Source organism: Pygocentrus nattereri, chromosome 3 (assembly GCF_015220715.1).
Source record: "Pygocentrus nattereri isolate fPygNat1 chromosome 3, fPygNat1.pri, whole genome shotgun sequence".
Taxonomy (NCBI): domain Eukaryota; kingdom Metazoa; phylum Chordata; class Actinopteri; order Characiformes; family Serrasalmidae; genus Pygocentrus; species Pygocentrus nattereri.
Window position 1 is genome coordinate 51,710,974 of NC_051213.1, and position 21,855 is coordinate 51,732,828.

Below are 21,855 nucleotides of genomic sequence, written 5' to 3' on the forward strand. Positions count from 1 at the left end.
ACAAAGACACAATGCAGTTCCTTCTGGCCTTCTCTGTACTTCTCTACCAACACTCTCAACGCAAAAATTGCATCTGTGGTCCTCTTTCTGGGCATGAAACCAAACTGCTGCTCACTGATCTGGACCTCTCGCCTTAGCCTTGCTTCAACAACTCTTTCCCATACCTTCATGGTGTGGCTCATCAACTTTATACCTCTGTAGTTAATGCAGCTCTGCACATCACCCTTGTTCTTAAAAATGGGGACCAGTACACTGCTTCTCCACTCATCAGGCATCCTCTCACTCTCCAGGAGTTTGTTAAACAACCTGGTTAAAAAGTCCACTGCCTTCTCTCCTAAACATCTCCATACCTCCACAGGTATGTCATCTGGACCAACTGCCTTTCCATTCTTCATCCTTTTTAAAGCTGCCCTCACGTCCACCTTACCAATTCTCTGCACTTCCTGATCCACTATCTCTCCCCCCGTTGTCCTCCTTTCTTTCTTGTTTTCCTCATTCATTAGTTCTTCAAAGTACTCCTTCCATCTACTCACCACTCTCTGTTCACTCACTAGTACATTTCCCTCTCTATCCTTTATCAGTGTAACCTGCTGTGCATCCTTTCCAGCTCTATCTCTCTGTTTAGCCAAGAGATACAAGTCCTTTACTCCTTCTTTACTGTCCAGCCTCTCATACAGCTCATCATAGGCCTGAGCCTTTGCCTTTGTCACCATTCTTTTCGCTATGCGACCAGCCTCACAGTACTCCTGCCTACTTCCTCCATCTCTCTGGTTATCCCACTTTTTCTTAGCTGCCTTCTTCTTCTGAATACTCTCCTGGACTTCTTCATTCCACCACCAACTTTCCTTGTCTTCTTTCGTCTGACCAGACGAAACACCCAACACATTCTTGCCAGTTTCTCTCACCACCTTAGCTGTAGTTTCCCCGTCCTCAGGTAGCTCCTCACTGCCCCCAAGGGCCTGTTGCAATTTTTTGCAATCTTCCTCTTCTTTGTTTCTAATCTCATTCTACAGACAACCACCCTATGCTGCCTTGCTACACTTTCCCCTGGCATCACTTTACAATCTCCAATCTCCTTTAGGTGGCATCTCCTGCTAAGGATATAATCCACCTGTGTGCACCTCCCTCCACTCTTGTATGTCACCCTGTGTTCTTCCCTCTTCTGAAAATACGTGTTCACCACAGCCATTTCCATTCTCTCTGCAAAATCTACAACCATCTGACCTTCTGCATTTCTGTCTTTCACACCATACATACCCAGCACCTCTTCATCCCCTCTGTTCCCTTCACCAACATGTCCATTGAAGTCTGCACCAATCACCAATCTCTCCTCTCTAGGGACACCATCTACCACTTCATCCATCTTACTCCAAAATTCCTCTTTCTCCTCTAACTGACAACCAACCTGTGGTGCATATGAACTGACCACATTCAAAATTACACCATCAACCTCCAACTTCAGGCTCATGATCCTGTCTGACACTCTCTTTACATCCAGAACACTTTTCCTAAGCTGCTCCTTTAGGATTATCCCTACTCCATTTCTCTTCCTCTCTACACCATGATAGAACAGTTTGAATCCACCTCCAATGTTCCTGGCCTTGCTTCCTTTCCATCTGGTCTCCTGGACACACAGAATATCTCCCTTCCTTCTCTCCATCATGTCTACAAGCTCTCTGCCCCTATGTTCCCTATGTTCAGTGTTCCTACTCTAACCTCCACACTCCTGCCTTTCTTTCTCTCTTGCTGCCTTCTAACCCGCCTTCCTCCTCTCCTCTTTGATGGTCTTCGACCTACAGTAGTCCAATTTCCACTGGCACCCTGCTGGTCAACAGCACCGGAGGCGGTCGTTGTTAACCCAGGCCTCGACCGATCCGGTATGGCATCATATTTGTGATCCGCATGATAGTTTTGGCACAAGTTTTATGCCGGATGCCCTTCCTGACGCAACCCTCACCATTTATCTGGGCTTGGGACCGGCACCAGAAGTACACAAAGTACACCCCTAATGGCTGGTTCACAACTAGTAGCCAGTAATTTACTGTAAATTTTCTAAAGGGCAGAATTAGCATGAAGTCCTGTACAGTGTAGAAAATAGATCCCTGGCTATATGTGTAATTATAAAGAACACAAATTAACCTCATGTTTTTTCCTACAGTAACTAACACCACACAAGCATGTAGAATAAATATAAAATATGATATTTAATTGGTGATAAAATCAAATAATGATCTTCTACAACATGTACAAGTGGAAACAGCAAAATAGTTCTTAAAAAAGATAAAATTGGCTTGTATTTACAATATATGGCAAGAGTATTTTACTGTACAACTGTAATTACAGTCCTATAATTAATTTCTCAGGAGTGACATGAGAGTCCCAGTATAAATCCCATGTAGAAATGGAAACAGATCAGCCAGCTTCTGTACCAAACAGACATTTTAGAAATTGTGAAATAAGACAATTTGGACTTTTCTTCAAGTGAATGTTACGCTTCACTTTGAAACTAAAGCATATTCTAAAGTATATAAGAGTCATATATAAAAAACAACTGCAGTAATTATACATCTTTTTCTACAGTAACTTGAACTGCATCTGTCATTTGGTGACCAAGTGCCAAGAAGTGCAAGTGATATGCAGCTGAAACACGACAGACAAGATAGAGTAGCATAGTTACTTATAGTCCATATGGAGAGCTGTGAATGGCAGCATTCTGCTGTACAACTGTACAGACAACCTCACTTTCACAATTAAACGTGTTAGTGAGCGACCTGTGCGTTGACCAGGGCGTAATATGCCCCCTGTTTGGCCATTAGCTCGCTGTGCGTGCCCTGCTCTGCCACCTGGCCGTTCTGAATGACTGCAATGATGTCAGCATTCTGGATGGTGGTCAAGCGATGGGCGATGACGATGCAGGTTCGTCCCTGGCGGGCGTCGTCCAGAGCTTTCTGCACAATCTGCAGCACAATGAAGGCAGGACACGTGTATCAGCACTCTTTTCAACAAAATGCTGAGTAACGTCTCCATGATCCACCCACAATGTCATGGCTACTCGTATGAGGCTGGAAAACCTTTACAGAACGCTGGGTAAAAACCATTCAACTCAGTTTATCTTAGCTAGCAACATTATTTAGTGATATTAGCAAATGTCATTCATGTCAGCTAGTGTCATCGTAGTGAGTAGTGTGGGTTATAACATTAACTTAGCTAGCTAACTAGTAAATTAGCAGATCCCTTACAGTAGCTTCAGTTGTGCTACAGAAACTTGGGCCAACCTGAAAAAACAGCAAAGCACAGCCTACACTCCATGCTGGTCCACGCTTGTTTACAGCTAGTCCTTGTGCTGCAAATCCCTTAATTTTAGTCATGTTTTTAACATGTACACTTTTTCAATATGCTAAAGCTAACCGTGAGCCTCTCACTGACCTTCTCACTCTCCGTGTCCAGAGCTGAAGTGGCTTCATCCAGCAACAGCACTCTGGGTTTGCGGACCAGAGCTCGAGCGATGGCTATCCTCTGTTTCTGCCCTCCAGACAACTGAGTGCCTTTATCTCCCACACGTGTGTTATATTTCTGGAAAAAAAAAAAAAAACAATACCAATTTTTATTTACATATTATTAACTAGATTAGATTCATGTTAAGAAAGTCTTTATTACGATTTGTTGATGTTTTTTATTTATAGCATCAGAGTGTATATGTGTACAAAAATGGGATGCAAGTTTGGCTGTAAATCTAATTAGACCAATAATAAAAATAAAATAATAATAATAATAATAATAAATTATCTTTGAACAATATATTGCCTGCAGATATATTGTGCATCTCTAGCAGAAACATTCAGAATTTAATTTGACATAAATATGTATAAAAAGATATATAATAAAAAGATAAAATGATGAAGCTATGTACCTCTGGCAGGCCAAGAATAAAGTCATGGATATTGGCATTTTTAGCAGCCTCCACAATCTCTTCCTGACTGACCACACGACTGTTGTCTCCATACTGGATGTTCTCAGCAATGGTACAGTCAAACAGAATGGGCTCCTGAGAGACCAGGCCCAGCTGAGAGCGCAGCCACGCAAGATTGAGCGTCCGAGTGTCTGTCCCATCTGCAAACTGAGAGAGACAAGCAGTGACCAACACAGCTAGCATGCTAAAATCAGAAATATCATAATGACTTCCTGCTAGATATGAATACACCAATTTGAAACTAGTAGTGTGTTAAACCTTTATAAGCTGACAGACGGGATCTGGAGGTTCCAACACTTCAGCAGTCATGAAAAGGGCACAGCAACATCTCCACTTCCTAAATATCCTCAGGAGGCTAAATCTTAAGAAGGAACTGCTGACTGTTTTCTACCGCTGCTCCGTGGAGAGTGTGCTGAATTATTGTATCTCTGTGTGGTGCTCCAGTTGCACCATGGCACACAAAAAGGACTTACAAAGGGTCAACACCACCGCCCAAAAAAGTCGTTGGACATCCCATACCATCCCTTAAGGAACTCTACAGTAACCGCTGTCTCAGAAGGGCAATCAGGGTTAAAAAAGACAGCACATACCCAGGATACCGAATGTTTTGAACTGATGCCATCTGGCAGACGTTACAGACAAATGAAAACAAGGACAAACAGACTAAAAGACAGTTTTTACAACAGGGCGACAGCTCTGTTAAACACAAACATGTGACTGATCTGTTTAATAAAACATGTGACTGATTGGGTTTTGGTACAATGTCATACTGTACAATTAACAGTTCATTTCAATGGGCCAGTGAAATTCATAACTGGAAAATTCTAAATTTGATGAGTCATGTGCAATTGTTTTTTTTTTTGTTTACATTTTGTTGAGTGTATATTTGTATAGTATAAAATTATTTCATCTTATTTTATTTTTTCGTTTTCTGTTTTTTCTTTTTCTTCGAGAGCGGGGGGTTTGTACTTCAATTTCATTGAGTACAATGTGCAATGACAAAGTTTATTCATGGAGACTAAGTCAGTGAATCAGAGGAACACTAATTTCTATTCTGGATTCTAAACTCACCACTTGGCCACTAGCAGGGTTGTAGAAGCGTTCTAGCAACTGGATGGAGGTGCTCTTCCCACAGCCGCTGCTTCCCACCAGAGCCAGGGTCTGTCCTTGGGCCACAGACACGTTTAGGCCCTGCAGAATCTTCACATTCTGCCGTGCTGGGTAGGAGAAATGCACGTCGTGGAATTCTATGTCTCCCTTAAAGCTCATCTAAAGAGGAACAGGAGCAACATAACCTACAGGAATGATCTAATTAAATATTTTAACATGGAATATAATAAGTTTTGGGTCCCGAATTGAGACCAAGCCAAAAAAGTCCACTCCTTACAGGTTTGTCTCCTCCCTCGTTGTAGATGTCAATCTCAGGCGTTTTCTCAAGCAAGTCTAAAATCCTCCCAGCTGCTGCTTTGGCTTTGGCGAAGTCTGGGGCAAATGATGAGGACTGACCAATGCTCATGGCAGCAAAGACGATTACAGAAAACACCCTGATGGGAGAAACAGGGCTTCAGTGTTGTGCTTAAAATCCAACTTAGCTGACTTGATGTAGATTATAAACTGTGCTTACAGGTAAACATTTTCATATTCAGTGTAGCAGTGGGCAATCAGCCAGGCTCCGAAGCGGAAGACTGAAGCATTGACGAAAAAAGGAGTTGCTTGAGCAAGAGCAAAGGTGACTCCATAAATTGGTGCTTTACATAAGGCAGACCTGAAAGTTCATAACAGAATTACTAAGATCTACTATTTAGAATGAACAAATATTGTCCAAATGAATGTGGTAGCTCAAACTAAGCATATACACTAAGAAAATGAGTCTCGAAAAGGTTTACCTATATGGTTTACTGAGACTGTCATTGAACATGCAGAGGAAGATATCTTCTTTCGTCAATGCAACAACAGTCTTGAAGTTCTCAACAGTTTCTGTGGATATCTGTGGAAAATTGGAAATTGGTGTGCTGTACAGTGGAGTTCTAATTTGAGATGGCATTCAGAATCTACTTTTACATTCATTTACTTTATGAAACCAATTAAACACTGAAAAGTCTTCCCACCTTGCCTGATGCTTCCAGTGCACTCTGGTCTTTTGATGCATGACCTGACATTGCTCTCATTTGGATAAAATTGGCTCCAGTGAGGAAGGGAACGCAAGCAAGGATGAGAAGTGTGAGCTGCCAGCAAAAACAGAAGGCTACTACCACAGCAATAACCAGAGCACAAACAGTGCCAGTGGCCAAACCCAGTCTAGAACCTGCTGCCTGAAAGCAAAGAAAAAAAATGTGAGTGAGAGAATGTATTTGTTTATTTGGATTCAGAACCTGACTAAACAATAAATCTGTAAAAATAAAACTCAGTTCTTAAACAACTGAATGTTAACCAAACAAATAGTGTAAAGCCAAGTAAATATGACCATGGTTTTCTATTCAGTACTAATTTATGAATAGATGCCAATACAGCCTTCAATAAATCATTCAAGCCTTCCAAAGTAGAACAAACATAAAGAAGATGCTGCTTTAAGTTGGATGGAAAAAGGTTTTATAATTGAGTCTGATCTCTGTGAGAATCATTGTTCATGCAAGATGGCGGCGTGTGTTTTTTTAACTGCCAGTCTCAGGGTTTATGTATGTCTTTATCGCGTTTACCTGTCTTGAAGTGCACAGACAGCCGTGAGTTCCTGCACGACATTGGCAGAACCTCATTTTTAGAGTTAAACTCTCAGCACAAAGAAGAGCTATGAGTCTGCAGTTTGCTTAGGAGTCCAGCACCAACACCACCCCCCACTCCTGCACATCGCCCAGAGTGTACATACACCTGCTACGCACAACCCAGAAGTCCGTGAGAGACTGTTGTGTATTTTTGTTTACGGCAACATGGCTCAGTAAGAATGTCACAGACCATGCCATTCAGCTTCTAAGAAAATTTACTGCTGTTATATTTGACGCTGTTCATATCCCTCTGAGCTTCAATAGCAATAGGAGTGATGCATTGAATGAGCTGTATCAACACATCAGTGAGCAGCAGACAGCCCACCCTGATGTTTTTTTTCACCTTGGCTGGAGAGTTCAATCATGTTGACCCAAAGAATGTGTTTCCAAAAATACATCAACAAAGACTTTCCCACACGGGGAAAAACACACTGGACCATGTGTACACCACCCAGAAAAAAGCCTACAAGGCCATTTCCCTCCCCCCATCTTGGTGCCTCTGACCACATCACTGTTATGCTAATGCCAGCATACAGACCACTGGTTAAAGTCACCAAACCAGTTCGGAAGCAGGTACGAGTGTGGCCAGAAGGGTCTTCAGAGACACTTCAAAACTGTTTAACACCACAGACTGGAATGTATTTAAACAGGTGGTGACCTACAACATCACCACAGATCTCTAGGAGTATGCTGACACAGTCACTGGCTACATCTCCAAGTGCATTGAGGATGTAACTGTTCTCAAGACTCACGATTCGTGCCAATCAGAAGCCATTGCTGACAGAGGAGGAATGCTGCCTTCTCAGTAGGAGACGAGGTGTGCCTGAGGGACCAACCTGTCCCACAGCATCAGAAAGGCAAAGAGGCAGTACTCTGGGTGGATAGCCCATCACTGCAGTGACAGCAGAGATACACAGAGCCTGTGGCAGGGGATACAGACCATCACAGACTACAAACCCCCACCGCAGACCTGTGACAGCTCCACCTCTCTGCTGAATGAGCTTAACAACTTCTTCACCTGGTTTGAGGCAGACAACAACATGCCTGCACAGAAGATCTCACCCCCTCCTGGAGACAAGGTGCTGACGCTGTGCCCAGTCAGTGTGAAGAGATCATTCAGCAGGTTCAGCGCTTGGAAAGCTCCTGGCCCTGGCAACATATCCTGTCATGTGCTGAGGGACTGTACTGAACTGAAAGTTCAGTCTAACTGCACAACTGTTTATACTCTTATATATACATGATTTTTTTATTATTCTATGTTTCTACAATTAATGTTTATTTTTTATGATTTTTTGTGTCTATTTAAATCCACACTTTTCCTATTTACCAGCTATTTAATGTTATTGCTACACCATGGGGTCTAAGACTAATGAAATTTCAGTACACTGTATGTCCTGTACATATTGAAGTACTGACAATAAAGCTGACTGGACTTGACTTATTCTACTCACTCCTTTAACTAATGATGCATCTGTAGCTAATTTAGTGGTCAGGACTCCTACTGCATTGTTGTGGTCATCAAACCAGCCAATATCCTACAAGGAGAAAAAACTTTTTGAGTCATCAATATAAAACAGGTGTTCTACACATTTATAGCATTTTTACCAATGTACATTTAAAACCAAGAACTGACCCAAAAAGTTCTAGTTGTAGTTCTAGTTAATTTTCCAAATGCTTGAAAGACACTAGAATAGTCATAGTAATGACTTTGAATGGAACTGCAAAATGATCATAACATCAGCATTAGCTAAAAAAAAAAACAGGTAGAAAGAATTTTGTGAACTCTTTATAAAGTTATAACTTTAAACATATTGATTGTCAGTAAGCAGTCCATTCTAGGTCACGTTTTGGTGCATTCAGGGGTTTTTCTACTGCACAAAAATAAGAACCAACCCAAACAGGAACCTGGGGAGTTTGCAGTAAGGTTAATTTTCCAGCCGTTAAGACAGCTGAACCTACCAAAAAAAGCCAATATTATTTGGTTATTTTATGCCTCTTTATATTTGGCTACTGGGCTTGACGGTTAGAATAACTTATTGCCTGACATGTAATAATATACTGCAATATTTTGCACTCACAAATATGATTTAAAGTGTTTGTTTTCTCATTGAGTGTAAAAAGAATACCCTTGAGTGCAGTTCAATCATTTTCATACCAAACTTGATCAAGTATCAAAAACTGGACCCATTGGTCCTGGAGCAATGGCCAATGGAAAAAAGCCTAGTTCCAGTTATTGAGTGCCAAATGGTCCTGTACTTTCTGCAGTGAAAAAAAGCCTATATTGACTCTGAATGTAACTGAGATTAATTATTGAACAACCATGGATTTAATATAACTGGATGGGAAAGTGTTGCCATACTTGTCTTAGAATGGCTTTGAAAGCCTGACTTCTCAGCCTCATGGTCAGAATTTCTCCAGACTTGCCAAACATATAGCCCTAGAGAAGGTGAGAACATCACAAAATTATTACTTACAGAGCCTAATATTAAATATGAAGAGATAATGTGAGTTCATGTTTAGGCTGATATACCTGAAAGAAATATGTAATAAATGCAACAGCACCAACAAGCAGGAAGAGAAGAGAGAACAGCAGAGTCTTCTGGCGCTTCACTTCAGGGTCAATCTCAGCAAACACCTTCATACAAAACAAGTTCTGTTTTCACAGATGCCTATGAAATCGTTTCTATGTGTTCTTATGCAGTACATGGCATACGGACCAGCCTAGAATCATCACACACTCACACAGGAATTATTAATCTGTCAACTGGCAAACACAAAAGAAAACTACTCACACCAATGATTTTGGCAAAGAGGATGCCCACACAGGGGTAGACACCTCCTCCTACAAAACTGGCAACCGTTCCCATCATCACAAAGGGCCACTCTGTCTTGTTCAGAGCCATGATCCTGCTAAAAGGGACTTCAGGAACTTTTTCTTCTTTCTAATAGAGAAACAGTCAAGATTGAAGACTAAGGTTAAAGAATTAAAACAACAACATTTTATGGTTGCTCGTAATGTTGTGTGATTGGATGCAGTGTTGTCTTTCTTTATTTCATACATTTATTGTCATGACTGTCTGTGTATGACTTTCTGTCTGTGTACCACTGTCTGTGAAAAATGAACTTGTGTACCTCCTTTTCTTTTGCAGGATTGGACTTCTTTGACTTCTTTGACTTCTTCTTCTTTGCTGACTTCCTTTTCGATGATTTCCTTTGAAGATTCATGCTATGTCTTATTGAACTTCTCTCAAAGCCTCCATTTTCAATTTTTACCTCCACCAGGTCATCAGGGATCTCACTGTCAGATGATTCCTGGCTTGTTTCCCCTTCTGACACATTTTCATCATTGTCTTCCTCTTCATCATCACCTGGTCTCCCACTAGTCTGTGGATCAAAGTTGAATAGGAAATTGCATTTTTGAGACAACAATGAAGATGCCACTCCGAAGTTCCCCATATGTCTTTCATCTAACAACCCGTTATGCCCTTGATTCTGCCTCGTCAGACTGTTGTAGGATAACTGCTAAATACCTGCTGCATGACGAGAGAGTAGTAGACTCCTTTCTTGTTCATAAGTTCTCTGTGAGTGCCCTGCTCCACCACTTGACCATCTTTGAAACCAGCAATCACATCAGCAGAGCGGATGGTGGACAGCCGGTGAGCAATCACTATGGTAGTGCGACCTGCTCTCGCCTAGAAAACAGCACTCTGGATCAGTCTTAATCAAGGTTTTAGTAGTCAGTATAAAAATAACTGCAATAAGATATGAATGAGAATTAACTGTTTAAATGTACACCATCTATAAGTGTGACAGAATTGTTTCAGAGACACTACAGCTTTAGTGGATCAGTCCAGTGTCCCATTCCTTTAATGACTGTGCCTTGGAGAAGCTAATGAGGCTGATTTAATTACCTTTCAAAGACTTTTGAAGACTTAGATACCAATTCCTATTTGTAGGCATTGCGGAGAGATCTCTTGATCCCTTGTGAATTTGTATTGATTCCAGTGAAGTCACAGTGCAAGACAGTTCAGTCAAAGAGGTAAAGAGGTTTCAAGGTATGGCAGACTGGTACTGTTTTGTCCCAAACTTCTCAGAAATAGCTGCAGCCATCATTACCCTAAAGCTGCAATGCCCTAAAGCCAGCCCTAATCCTAGAATACTGTCCAGCATATTCTGGTGTTTTTATGCTCTGAACACTCTGGATCTAATTCAGTAGCTGCAAGCTCTTCCTGAAACCGAGACTGATCAAGCAGGGAAAAATGTAGCACCCCCTGTCCAGTTCAATAAAATTTAAACAATAAAAGACTGCTACATGGATTTGGATGAGGATTTGTCTTCAGTGACCTCAAACAAGGTGTAACAACTGCATCGGTTTTGATTCCTCTGAATTTTTCCTTTTAGAGTCAAAGAAAGTCATTAGGGGCTTTATGGTGTTTTGAAACAGGAGGTTGATAGACAGGAACATGTCATAGACTTTGCCTCCATATTCCTGCAACAGTCCATCTAGTACAAAATGTTTCACTTCACTGTCCAACAACAAAGAAGCAAATATTGTTCCTGATACTTTCAGGACCCACTAAAAGAAACCTCAGGGGGTTGGTCTGCAAAACATTCCTTTGCAACCTCTGCAGAATGAAAAGCATCGGTAACTAAATTAGATAGCATTCTTTTATTAAGATTGAATGTCTTCCCCTTCTATATCAAACTGCAAACAGGTCAAACACTACAGGTAGTGACAGTCACAGAACACTTTCCTGCAGTAAGCTTATCACACTCAAATGGAGGTCCAGAGAAAATTAATATGATTCTTGGTAAATGAGGTATAGAGGAAAATGATCAGTGTGGGGGCATATTGTAAAAAAAAAAATGCAGATTGGGTTAGGATTTTCTCGATCTGTTGTTCTAAGGCTAAATATTAGCTCTTCATCATTGTAGACTATTAAAATAAGTGGTTTTCAGGTGCTTTTCAAAGATAATTTTTACACAATTGGGACATACCAGCTCACTTAATGTTTGACTGGGGGACCCTGTTTACTTCATGTGCATAGGCACGATCCAAAACCTCATGACATTCAGTCAGCCTGGCAGAAAGCATCGACCTCAGAATTGCCAAAAAAGGAAAGATAAATGCAGTCTTGGGGGATCTGTGAAAAAACTCTTTCTGTCTAAACAGTGTGTCACGAAATAGTTGGGGTCATTTTACCTTATCTAAAGCAGCCTGAACAATGGATTCACTCTGAGTATCCAGGGCTGATGTGGCTTCATCCAGCAGGAGGATTTTGGGGTTCTTGATCAGAGCACGAGCTATAGCAATCCTCTGCTTCTGCCCACCACTCAGCTGTGCCCCCCGTTCGCCCACCATGGTGTTCAGTTTCTGCCTCAGAAAAATAAGTCAAATGTTTATATGATTTTTAGATAAAATTCCCAGAACAATTAATTTCAAACAAAAGTTCTGGGGCATTCATTTACAGAAATCTAAAAGAAAGGTTACATCATCATAGGTCTGAGGCCATTTCCTGTTGCCTGAATGTCACGATATTTGGCTCTTGCTCATATTGTGTTAAACCAAAAGTCTGTATTACACAAACTACAGAGTCTATGGAATCATTTTTCCATTTGTCAGTTAAGGTAACATGATCCCAAGCCTTTCTGAATATTTAACTCATGGAGAACATCAAGCCTCTTACATCTGGTAGTTTGGAGATGAACTCATAGGCATTAGCCTCTCTCACGGCCCGTTCAATGTCCTCGTCAGTGGCGTCCCCACGGCCATAGCGAATGTTCTCAGCAATAGTCGTTCCAAAGAGCACGGGCTCCTGGCTCACAATGCCCATATTTTCCCTCAGCCATCGCACATTCAGGGATCGGATATCTCGACCATCCAGGGTCACCTGCAGGCACAGATGATCTTAACCTACAGCTTTATAATTGTTGCGAATGTTCCCGCATCCAACATCAAACAGAAAGCTGAACCATTCAGACCCAATTACAAAGTGCACAATTTTCACAAAGACCTTCAATCAATAGTATCCCAACACCCTCATACTTACCTCCCCAGCATCTGGATCATAAAACCTCTGCAGCAGCTGAATAGTGGTGCTCTTCCCACAGCCGCTAGCCCCTACCAGAGCGATCGTCTTTCCACGAGGTACTTTTAGGCTCATTCCCTGAAGAATCTTCAAAAAGACATTATCAAAAATACTGCTTATTTTCAGTAAACAAACCATGCTTGTCATATGATTTACCTTCACATTCTTTCTGGAGGGGTAGCTAAAGTAAATGTTCTTGAATTCAATGTTGCCTTTTATGTTGTCTGGTTTGTAGCCTTCCTTTGAGCTGCTGTCAATGGGACGGGGCTGAGAGACAGAAAGAAATCACTGAACTTGGTGAACAGTTACTGCTGATAATGCATTTTGGCCATACCATCATTATGCAAAAGATAATCATTCAAGAGTTAAGTACAAGATGAGGCATCAAAAGATGGTCATACCATATCAATGGTGTTGTAGATTGGATATGCAGCACTGCGGGCCTTAGCGATACTCTCCAGATTGGGAGCCCCCTGACCCAAAGAGAATGCTCCAATCATCACTGAGAAGAAGACCTGAAGAAGAAAACAGCTTTCATAAACTTCTTACACACTATATAGTTTTATGTATTAGAAACATCATGGATGAAGTGATATGTACAGTATTACATGGACAACTCTTTGCAATTTTGGTTACTTTAGTAACAAATAGAAAAGTAAAAATGTCTCACAATGAAAACTTACAGTGAGGACTTTACCAATGGTGTAGTTCTCCGGTTCATCCACAGAGAGCTTTGTGCCGTACCAAAATGCCAAAGCATATGTAGCAAATATGAAGAACTGCGTTAAGCCCATAGACACATTTGTGGTAACAGCTTTCTTCACTCCAAATTTCTTTGCCTCCACCAAATTGGTTTCATACCTGAGATACAGTTGGTTACTACTGATTGAAATCTAGAATGTACTGAACTAGTCTGGGTACCATTATTAACTAGTAGCAAAGAACAAATGCATTATTAATGCTGACATCAGACAAAGGAAGGGTATCTAGCAAATGCTCACTTTTCTAGAGCTTTCTTTTGCCCATTGAATGCCACCACAGTCCTGATGGCCACAAGTATCTCCTCAGCCACAGCTCCAGCTTTGGCATAGGCTGATAGCTCCTTACTGGTGAGACTGGCAAGAATCTGTTGAAAAAAAATTCATATTTACTTGATTAATTGAAGTGATTATGTAGCAAGACTAAATTTGCTGGTATTCATAATGAATACTGCAACATGTAAGGGTGGGAGAAAAAAAAAAACATTACAGTGTAATATCCTGATATTTTGTACATAAAATGTTATCAGTACATGGAGGCCCAAGTGTCAATATTCTATTGTTTAATATATAATATTTTTATTTGTCAAGTTAATCTTAGATTAAAGCAGAAGTCCTCAGATTCAGATCTTGAATCCAGTTCCTGATTTTTGGAAGGGTGGAATATAGGTGGCTTATTATTTATATCAATAGTTGAGTCAAAAAGCAGGGATTACTACAAATAGCACCAGATTTTATTTCTGATATTTCCATTACATTCCATTACATGGCTTCTCTTAAGTTCTATGAGGATTAAACCTTCAGATTGGCATCTGTACGTACTTTGGACCACGCTGCAGCTGAACCTGCCAGCAGTGGACTGATTGACAAAATGACCAGCGTTAGCTTCCAGCCATAGATGAATCCGATGATTATACCAGTGATAAATCTGCAGAAGAACTGGACAAAGATACAGATCTTGTCTCCCAGGCCATCGTTGATTGTGTTAATGTCACTGTTTGGACCAAAAAGGGAAAAAGCCATATTAATGTCATTCAGTTAGGCTGTGTTCTCACAGCAGGTAAAAGTGGACCAAATCCAATATTTTTCCGCAAATGTGACAGATGTTTGTCTGTGTGTCAGTGAGAGCAGATAAACACACTGAATCTGACATTTTCAATTCTGATTTGAGATGCTTTCACATGTGGCAGTGAAATCAAATCTGTATCCGATCTGCAGCAATGTGACTCCGTCTGAACAGCCAGGTTGGAATTCATGCGACTTTTACATCAATCTAACTTGACATTCATCATAATTTCATGCTGCCAAGGCTCAAACATTCAGGCTGATGTTTCTGTACTGAAACAGAGAGACTCATTAGACACTCATCGCCACTCCGAGTTTGAAGAGGTGTTGACCGAAGCAACTAAGTACGGCCGGAGGAGCCCGAGGCTGCAGCGCCAGAGACCAGTTTAAAGAGTCCAAGCACACAAACCAGAGAAGTGGATAAAAACCGCACCGTTTTTATGGGAACTCTAGCATGGTGTGAGCGATAAGTCCAGCTGTCAAACACTGGAACTTCATAATCACTCCTGTGACGCTGGCAAAGATGAAATTGAAGCTCTGGGAGCGACTGGCATTCGCTGACTGTCATGATTATTTACCTCTGGATGCATTGCCACATGACGTTTTGTGCATACAGATTGGTTTAGGAGCTGTTCAGACTGTCACATACAGATCATTAACCCTAACCCAGCCATTTAAAAGGTGATGTGAACAGCCGAAGAAAAATTGGATTTGGTGAGAAAATCATGTTTGAGCAATTTTTATCTGCTGTGTAAACACAGCCTTATGGACCAATGACCAGTAATTCCCAAAGTTTAAGATGTCCAGTGGGAATAAACACTGTTCCAGGCATTATTGATCAACTTACTCTGTGAGTCGAGTGTTGAGTTCTCCGATGGGATGTGTGTCGAACCATGCCATCTGCTGGTGGAGGATGGCATGGAAATACTTCTCTCGGATCCGTTTGGTCTGTCTGGTGGCTGTCAGTAAGAACAGCATGACCTGGAACGTCCCAAAGAGCAACACTGCAGCCCCAAGTCCAGCAAAGTAATAAGAGTTCCTTAGGAATACAAGAAGAAGAAAATATATCACTATTTGACAACTCTCAAGTTAAACAAATGGCCAGTTTAGGAGGATAGATTAAGTCTAAGCCTAGACTGAAAGGAATTTCCAGTGTTATTTCTCCATTCTTAACTTTAGTCTAAGATTATGCTTAGTCCATGTCTAGAAAACCAACAAAAAGTCTTATGATAGCACTCCAGTGAAAAAAACAAACATTTAAGATGTAAATGTGCTGAAACTTAGCAGCTGCGGATTTGCCACATAGTCACTGTAATTAAAATGAACTGTAATATTTGTTTGCAGCAAAATGTTATGCTCTGTTTTTATATAAGATAAGATAAAATAATCCTTTATTAATCCCACAATGGGGGAATTCTCAATGAGATACAAAACTATTTTTAAAAGACTTTATAGCAGTAAATGCTTTATGTTATTAGCGATATCATGTTCCCTGTTAGCTTGCTGCTAACTTAGCATACAGGCTATGTAGCTTTAGATGGTACACATTATGCAGGTTATGCTATAGATATCTGTCTAGTTGAAAACATGTTTTTGACTTTTAATTGATCTTAGACTTTAGACTAAAAACCGCTAAACCTTAATTATGTACCTTATTTAATTATTTTATTAAAACTAATGACTGGACACCTCGATCAATCCTAACTGGACCAAACTGGACCGAATGTGTCCGTGGTGACTGTTTCAGTGACCCTTTCAGGTCATTCTGAGCTCAGAAACTCCGCAATTCAAGACCAGAAACTCAGCTTTGAACAGCTGTTCACACAGAAATCATCATATTTTACATTAAAAAAAAAAAAAAGATATGAAAAAAGATGAAAGTTTGTGTTTCGGTGGTGAAAATTCTTATTTTTTCTTATTTAACAATTAAATCAAAATCTTTCAACCTAAGAAGAAAGACCTTTAAAAAACACTCAAAAAATATAAGCAAAATACAAAATACAAGCCTGAGGATTCAATAGATCATAACATAAATCTGTGTAAATATCTAAAATCATTTTTAAATGATCTAATATCTTTGGGTCTTGTGGGTCTGCAGTCGGAAGCACTTCAGCAGTAGAGGAAATAAATAATAATAAAAAAAAAAATATATATATATATATATATATATATAATTTTTTTATTTCCTCTACTGAAGGTATTTTCCAATATATATATATATATATATATATATATATATATATATATATATATAGTGGAAATGTTGGGTCATTCAAGAAATAAACATCGAGTGTGACCGAGGGTAACTCACATCGTCATTTTTCCTTCAATGTCAACTCCAGGAATGGCCACGCAGCCTGAGGAGCTCACGGTGAAGTTTCCTGTAAAGTTTCCTTCAGAGGGAGAACAAAAACCTGAAAACTAGCCAAAGACTTCTGAAAGTTCAGAACATCTACATGATCCTGCATTAGAAACAGTAAACTTTGCAGGCTTCTGCAGGCTGATTAGATCTTATTGAATGTACACAGGTCAAGAATGTAGTCAGTGCTGTAAATGGACCTCAGTTCTACAAATGAATGGGAGTGCAATGTGGAGCTTTATGCATACCTGTTAAATTGAATTGTTGTCCACTTTGCACAAATTTGTCAGTCATCTCCCCAAACACGACGCACAGGAGAGGCAGGGAAGCTCCATTAAGAGCAGCACACATAAGAGCAATCAGCATCAGGAACACCTCTGGACAGGTGGCGTAACGAAACTGGTGACAGAAGAGACAGGTTGTGCTACACTGTGGTTTCCAGGATCTGCGCTCACATTCTAAGCCATCTACTATCTGTGTTATGTGAAAAAACCTGCTTTTCAAAGTGACCTTCACATCCAACTCAGAGAATGAACCATGCACAACAGATGTATTGTTTTTGCAGTGTTTGCTGACACTTAAGGGTCGGCGTGTGAATGAATGATTTAGCTAGGCTTGCTGGTTGTTGGCTTGTCAAAATAACAAATTGTCTAATTGCGTGAAATTATGCTCAGTGTAACTTTCAGTATGAAATCAGCTACATGAAAGTTTCAAGGAAAGCCAGATTTACAACTCTGACACCTGCAGCCATATTATGCAAGACATATGCAGCACTGCCTTACCAGCTGGAAAAGCCCGACTGATTTCCCCAGCTCCTTGGCCTCTTTAGGCTTCTTTTTCTTCTTTCTTAAATAACAACAGAGTGGTAATGGTTAATGAAAACTTATTTAATGCAGAAAGGTAGCTTTATCTTTCCTTTATGTGATTCTTCAGTGGTTCTCAACCCATGGTGTTACTTGTCTTTATACCCACAATTAACAACTGATGCATTAATTACTACAAACATATTGAAAGAACAACATTACAGCATAATCTGTTTCACAGGCTGATGTTCTCATAATGAGCACCAGTCCACCCACTAGCATTAGATTACTTCTTGAAGATTTTAGAGGTATACATATATTTTGACTGCAATATTCTGAGGATGTTTTGGCGATGTTGTTGAGGTAACAGATAGTGTTATGGAGAAAAAAAAAGGTAATATTCTCAGAACGTTCTCTAACCCTAGAGCAAAAAACTCTAGCTGGGCCCCCTTCCCCCACAGCAGTTACACCACTGTTTTCATCTCAGGTCTTCACATTTTATTGTTTTCCTGCTTTTTATTTAGCTGTTTTCGGACCCACTTCAACTGATACAGGGGCCTTCCTGACCAGGGCTGAGAACCACTGACCAAGAAGAGTCAGTAGAAAGCAGAATATCAGATTATTATCAATTACTTCTTGTTCTTTGACTTGGAATCAAGATTCTTCTCAGGTTTGTCATCGCCAGGTTTCTTGTCTTGAGGTTTCTCATCCTGAGAGAAGGCCAGATTGAGGTGGCCCACAGGAATCACCTCTGAGAGGAAGTGAAAGGAGGGATTATTTAACCTGCAGGCGCTCCTGCATTACATGGCTGACATGTTTCTTTAACTGTTGCCTTTAAGTGAGCAGGCATTTAAAACCAGACAAACCACCGGAGCACCAGCAGAGATTACATGTGTTTTGTAATAATGATTCATATGCAGATCAGATATTACTGAAAGTAAACATACCCTGATGGGCAGGTGGCTGTTCAGTTTCTGCTGCATTCAGTTCTTCTCTCATGTTGACACTGTAGGGTTTAGGTGTTTCTAGAAGAAACAATCAGCATTTATCTGAGTAAGAATTTCCAGATCTGAGAGATTTGCACATTAAGTCCATAGAGGAGCCTATTTTTATTTACATTACAGTTCATTCTGAACAGAGATGATCCTTACAAACATTAAATGTAGGAGGAGAAACACTCCTGCAGTGCACTAGAAAATGTGGTCAAATCGAACACAGTGAAATAAACAATGTTATATCATAGCACTTTATCTGAACCTCACTCGGGGATAATTAGACATTCTCTATCAAGTAACACATGATGTCAATGTGTGAAATTTAAGAACATTAGTAGCATAGTGTAAAGCAGTAATGTTGTAGCATGGAATTTTATGGAATCCATAACATAAATAAATCATGAGGTCGTATTCAGATAATTTGCTAATTACACTCTTGTTAAGTAAAGATAGCGGCTCTAACATGAACACATGAAAAAACCATTTACATGCTTAAACGGTTCTATGTATTGTGGAGAAAGTGGAGAATGTGTTGTATATTGTTATACATACACATACATAGATACATACATACATACATACATTATATATATATATATATATATATATATATATATATATATATATATATATATATATATATACATGCACACACACACAAATAATTTTGTATTAAAATGTCTTTCAAATGTTGAAGCAGGAACGAACATTGAAATGTATAAATCATGAAATATTACAAATATTGAAAAACACTTATTTTCCCAATCATTCCATGAATATTTTGAAAACAACAACAACAACAACAAAAACTTACCAATGATCACAAGTAGCAAAAGGAAGAAACATGGAGTTCACAAGTCTTTGTCCTACTGGAGGTAATGCTTTATAGACTACATGACGGAAGCAGTTAGAAGGACATACCCCCAGCACTGTGTCAAGAGTCACAGGTAAAAAAAAAAAAAAGTTAAGATGTAACGTAGATAAACAGTAATCTGCATGCTTGATCTTCTTGTATGGTGACATAATCCCTGTCAGGTTGATTTAAGGATACATACATCTTAGGTACATTTATCTGATTTTTCAACACAAACAATGGAGTAAAATTTGCTTCCAAATTTTGTATTAAAATGTCTTTCAAATGTTGAAGCAGGAACAAACATTGAAATGTATAAATCATGAAATATTACAAATATTGAAAAACACTTATTTTCCCAATCATTCCATGAATATTTTGAAAGCAACAACAACAACAACAACAACAACAAAAACTTACCAATGATCACAAGTAGCAAAAGGAGGAAACATGGAGTTCACAAGTCTTTGTCCTACTGGAGGTAATGCTTTATAGACTACATGACGGGAGCAGTTAGAAGGACATACCCCCAGCACTGTGTCAAGAGTCACAGGTAAAAAAAAAAAAGTTAAGATGTAACGTAGATAAACAGTAATCTGCATGCTTGATCTTCTTGTATGGTGACATAATCCCTGTCAGGTTGATTTAAGGATACATACATCTTAGGTACATTTATCTGATTTTTCAACACAAACAATGGAGTAAATTTGCTTCCAAATTTGTTTGTTTTTAAATTAATGCTCTCACTCACACACACAGTTTCCTTGTGTTATATTCAGATCAAAATGGCCCATTTATAAGGCGGAGCTAAAGTAGTGTACATTTTATTCTTTTGTCACATTTTACAAAACCCAATAGTGCATACATTTAGGTGGTGTTGTCAGGAACTGTTCCTGAGCACATGCTCTGATTTCCACTACAGAATCATGTCTAATGTAGTGCTGTCTGAGGGATCGAAGATCACAGCCAGCCAGTACTGGTTTTTGGCCTTGTCCCTTACATACAGAGATTTCTCCAGATTTGCTGAAACCTTTAGTGATATTATATAATGGAAACAATAAAATCCCAATGTTTTTTGACATTTTATGTTGAGAACCGTTATTCTTGAGTTACTGCACTGTTATCTGTGCAGTCTGACAGAGTGGTGAGTTCCTCCTCATCTTTACTAGAGGTAAACTCTAGTAAAGATTAGCTAACCCTAGCCTCTCTGGGATGCTCTTTTATACCCAATCATGTTACTTGTCATTGCCTTTACTAAAAAAAACTTTGAAGGACCATCATTTTCAATTGTGAAGGGCAAATGTACAAGGTAACCATGTTTCAGTCCTGGAGAGAAACACTTCTAGGTAGTGACAGCTGTGCAGCAGTTTGATGTATTTGCAAAAATGACAATATATATGAAAACACATAGCACACATACTTCAGTCCAGTTTGTGTCACGTGAGCATGATGTGTGGACTGTGAACCAAGTTGACCCATTTTGCCAGAAGACATGCTGGAACCATGCAGTCAGTCACACACACCTTTAAAAAGCAGTCTAATATTGTTAAACCTCCTTAAACAAAGGATGTTTGTGGCTCCACATTCAGCTCCTCACTACAACACTGTATAATTCATAGTTGATACTGAACATGCAACTAAGATGGCGGCGCGCAGTAGCGCAGCGGCTTCTCACGCTCCGAGCGTACACCCTGTTTTGAGCTGTTTTTACGTTGGTTCTGAACCCAACTTCACACGCCCCACGCGTGTGAGTTATAGCAGATCCGAACTTTTGAGGATTAAGGACAGTTTGGCCAGAAAAACAGCAATAATGGACAATAATATCAGAGCTACGCTGGGCAGGCTGAAGCTCCTACGAGTGCCGGTGTGGGGGAGCAGAGCGCCGCAGACAAAGAGCAGGAGGAGGCGGTGCAGCAGACGGCAGAAGAGGGGGAAACGCACGGGCGTGCTAGCTAGGCTAAAGGCTAATGCTAACCGACCCCCAATTCCATCGCTTTTCCTGTCTAACGTCCGCTCTCTGGATAACAAGCTGGACCTGCTGCGGCTGAGGATGAATGTTTCTGAGGAGATGAGGAACTGCGCTGTGATTTGTCTCATGGAAAGCTGGCTGAACCACATCATGCCGGACTCAGCCTTCCAGCTCGCTGGCCGGCAGCTCTTCCGAGCGGACCGCAACCGGCTATCCAGGAAAGCCCGGGGGGGCG

The 21,855-nt window shown here is 40.2% G+C and overlaps 1 protein-coding gene across 2 annotated transcripts; it reads right to left on the minus strand.

Annotated features, from left to right (window-relative positions):
• Window positions 1-2,220: 2,220 nt before the first annotated feature.
• Window positions 2,221-20,078, minus strand: LOC108414161 (ATP-dependent translocase ABCB1-like). 2 transcript variants are annotated; one of them, XM_037537332.1, is made up of 29 exons: window positions 20,072-20,078; window positions 18,751-18,828; window positions 18,437-18,554; window positions 17,783-17,846; window positions 17,249-17,399; window positions 16,953-17,034; window positions 15,489-15,680; window positions 14,399-14,570; window positions 13,820-13,944; window positions 13,502-13,679; window positions 13,220-13,333; window positions 12,975-13,085; window positions 12,780-12,905; window positions 12,417-12,620; window positions 11,933-12,103; window positions 10,260-10,421; window positions 9,862-10,113; window positions 9,522-9,671; window positions 9,260-9,364; window positions 9,089-9,166; window positions 8,181-8,264; window positions 6,079-6,282; window positions 5,857-5,957; window positions 5,595-5,735; window positions 5,358-5,514; window positions 5,042-5,239; window positions 3,911-4,117; window positions 3,427-3,573; window positions 2,221-2,957 (listed from the first exon to the last, which is right to left on the minus strand). In XM_037537332.1, exons 2-29 carry the CDS (start codon window positions 18,800-18,802, stop codon window positions 2,760-2,762), a joined length of 4,044 nt encoding a protein of 1,347 aa, XP_037393229.1. In that variant the 5' UTR covers window positions 18,803-18,828; window positions 20,072-20,078; the 3' UTR covers window positions 2,221-2,759. The 2 variants fall into 2 exon arrangements, with proteins under 2 accessions (XP_037393229.1, XP_037393230.1); XM_037537333.1 differs by lacking the exon at window positions 20,072-20,078 and adding an exon at window positions 19,613-19,680.
• Window positions 20,079-21,855: the final 1,777 nt, after the last annotated feature.

What these genes read in the sequence shown, in the direction of transcription:
- LOC108414161 (XM_037537332.1), bottom strand. Translation starts at nt 18,802, where the DNA reads ATGAGAGAAGAACTGAATGCAGCAGAAACTGAACAGCCACCTGCCCAT. An exon ending in CAAAAGAAAGCTCTAGAAAA is followed by an intron (nt 13,680 to 13,819) that starts GTGAGCATTTGC and finishes ACTGTATCTCAG; the next exon opens with GTATGAAACCAATTTGGTGG. An exon ending in GAATATGAAAATGTTTACCT is followed by an intron (nt 5,515 to 5,594) that starts GTAAGCACAGTT and finishes TTCTCCCATCAG; the next exon opens with GGTGTTTTCTGTAATCGTCT.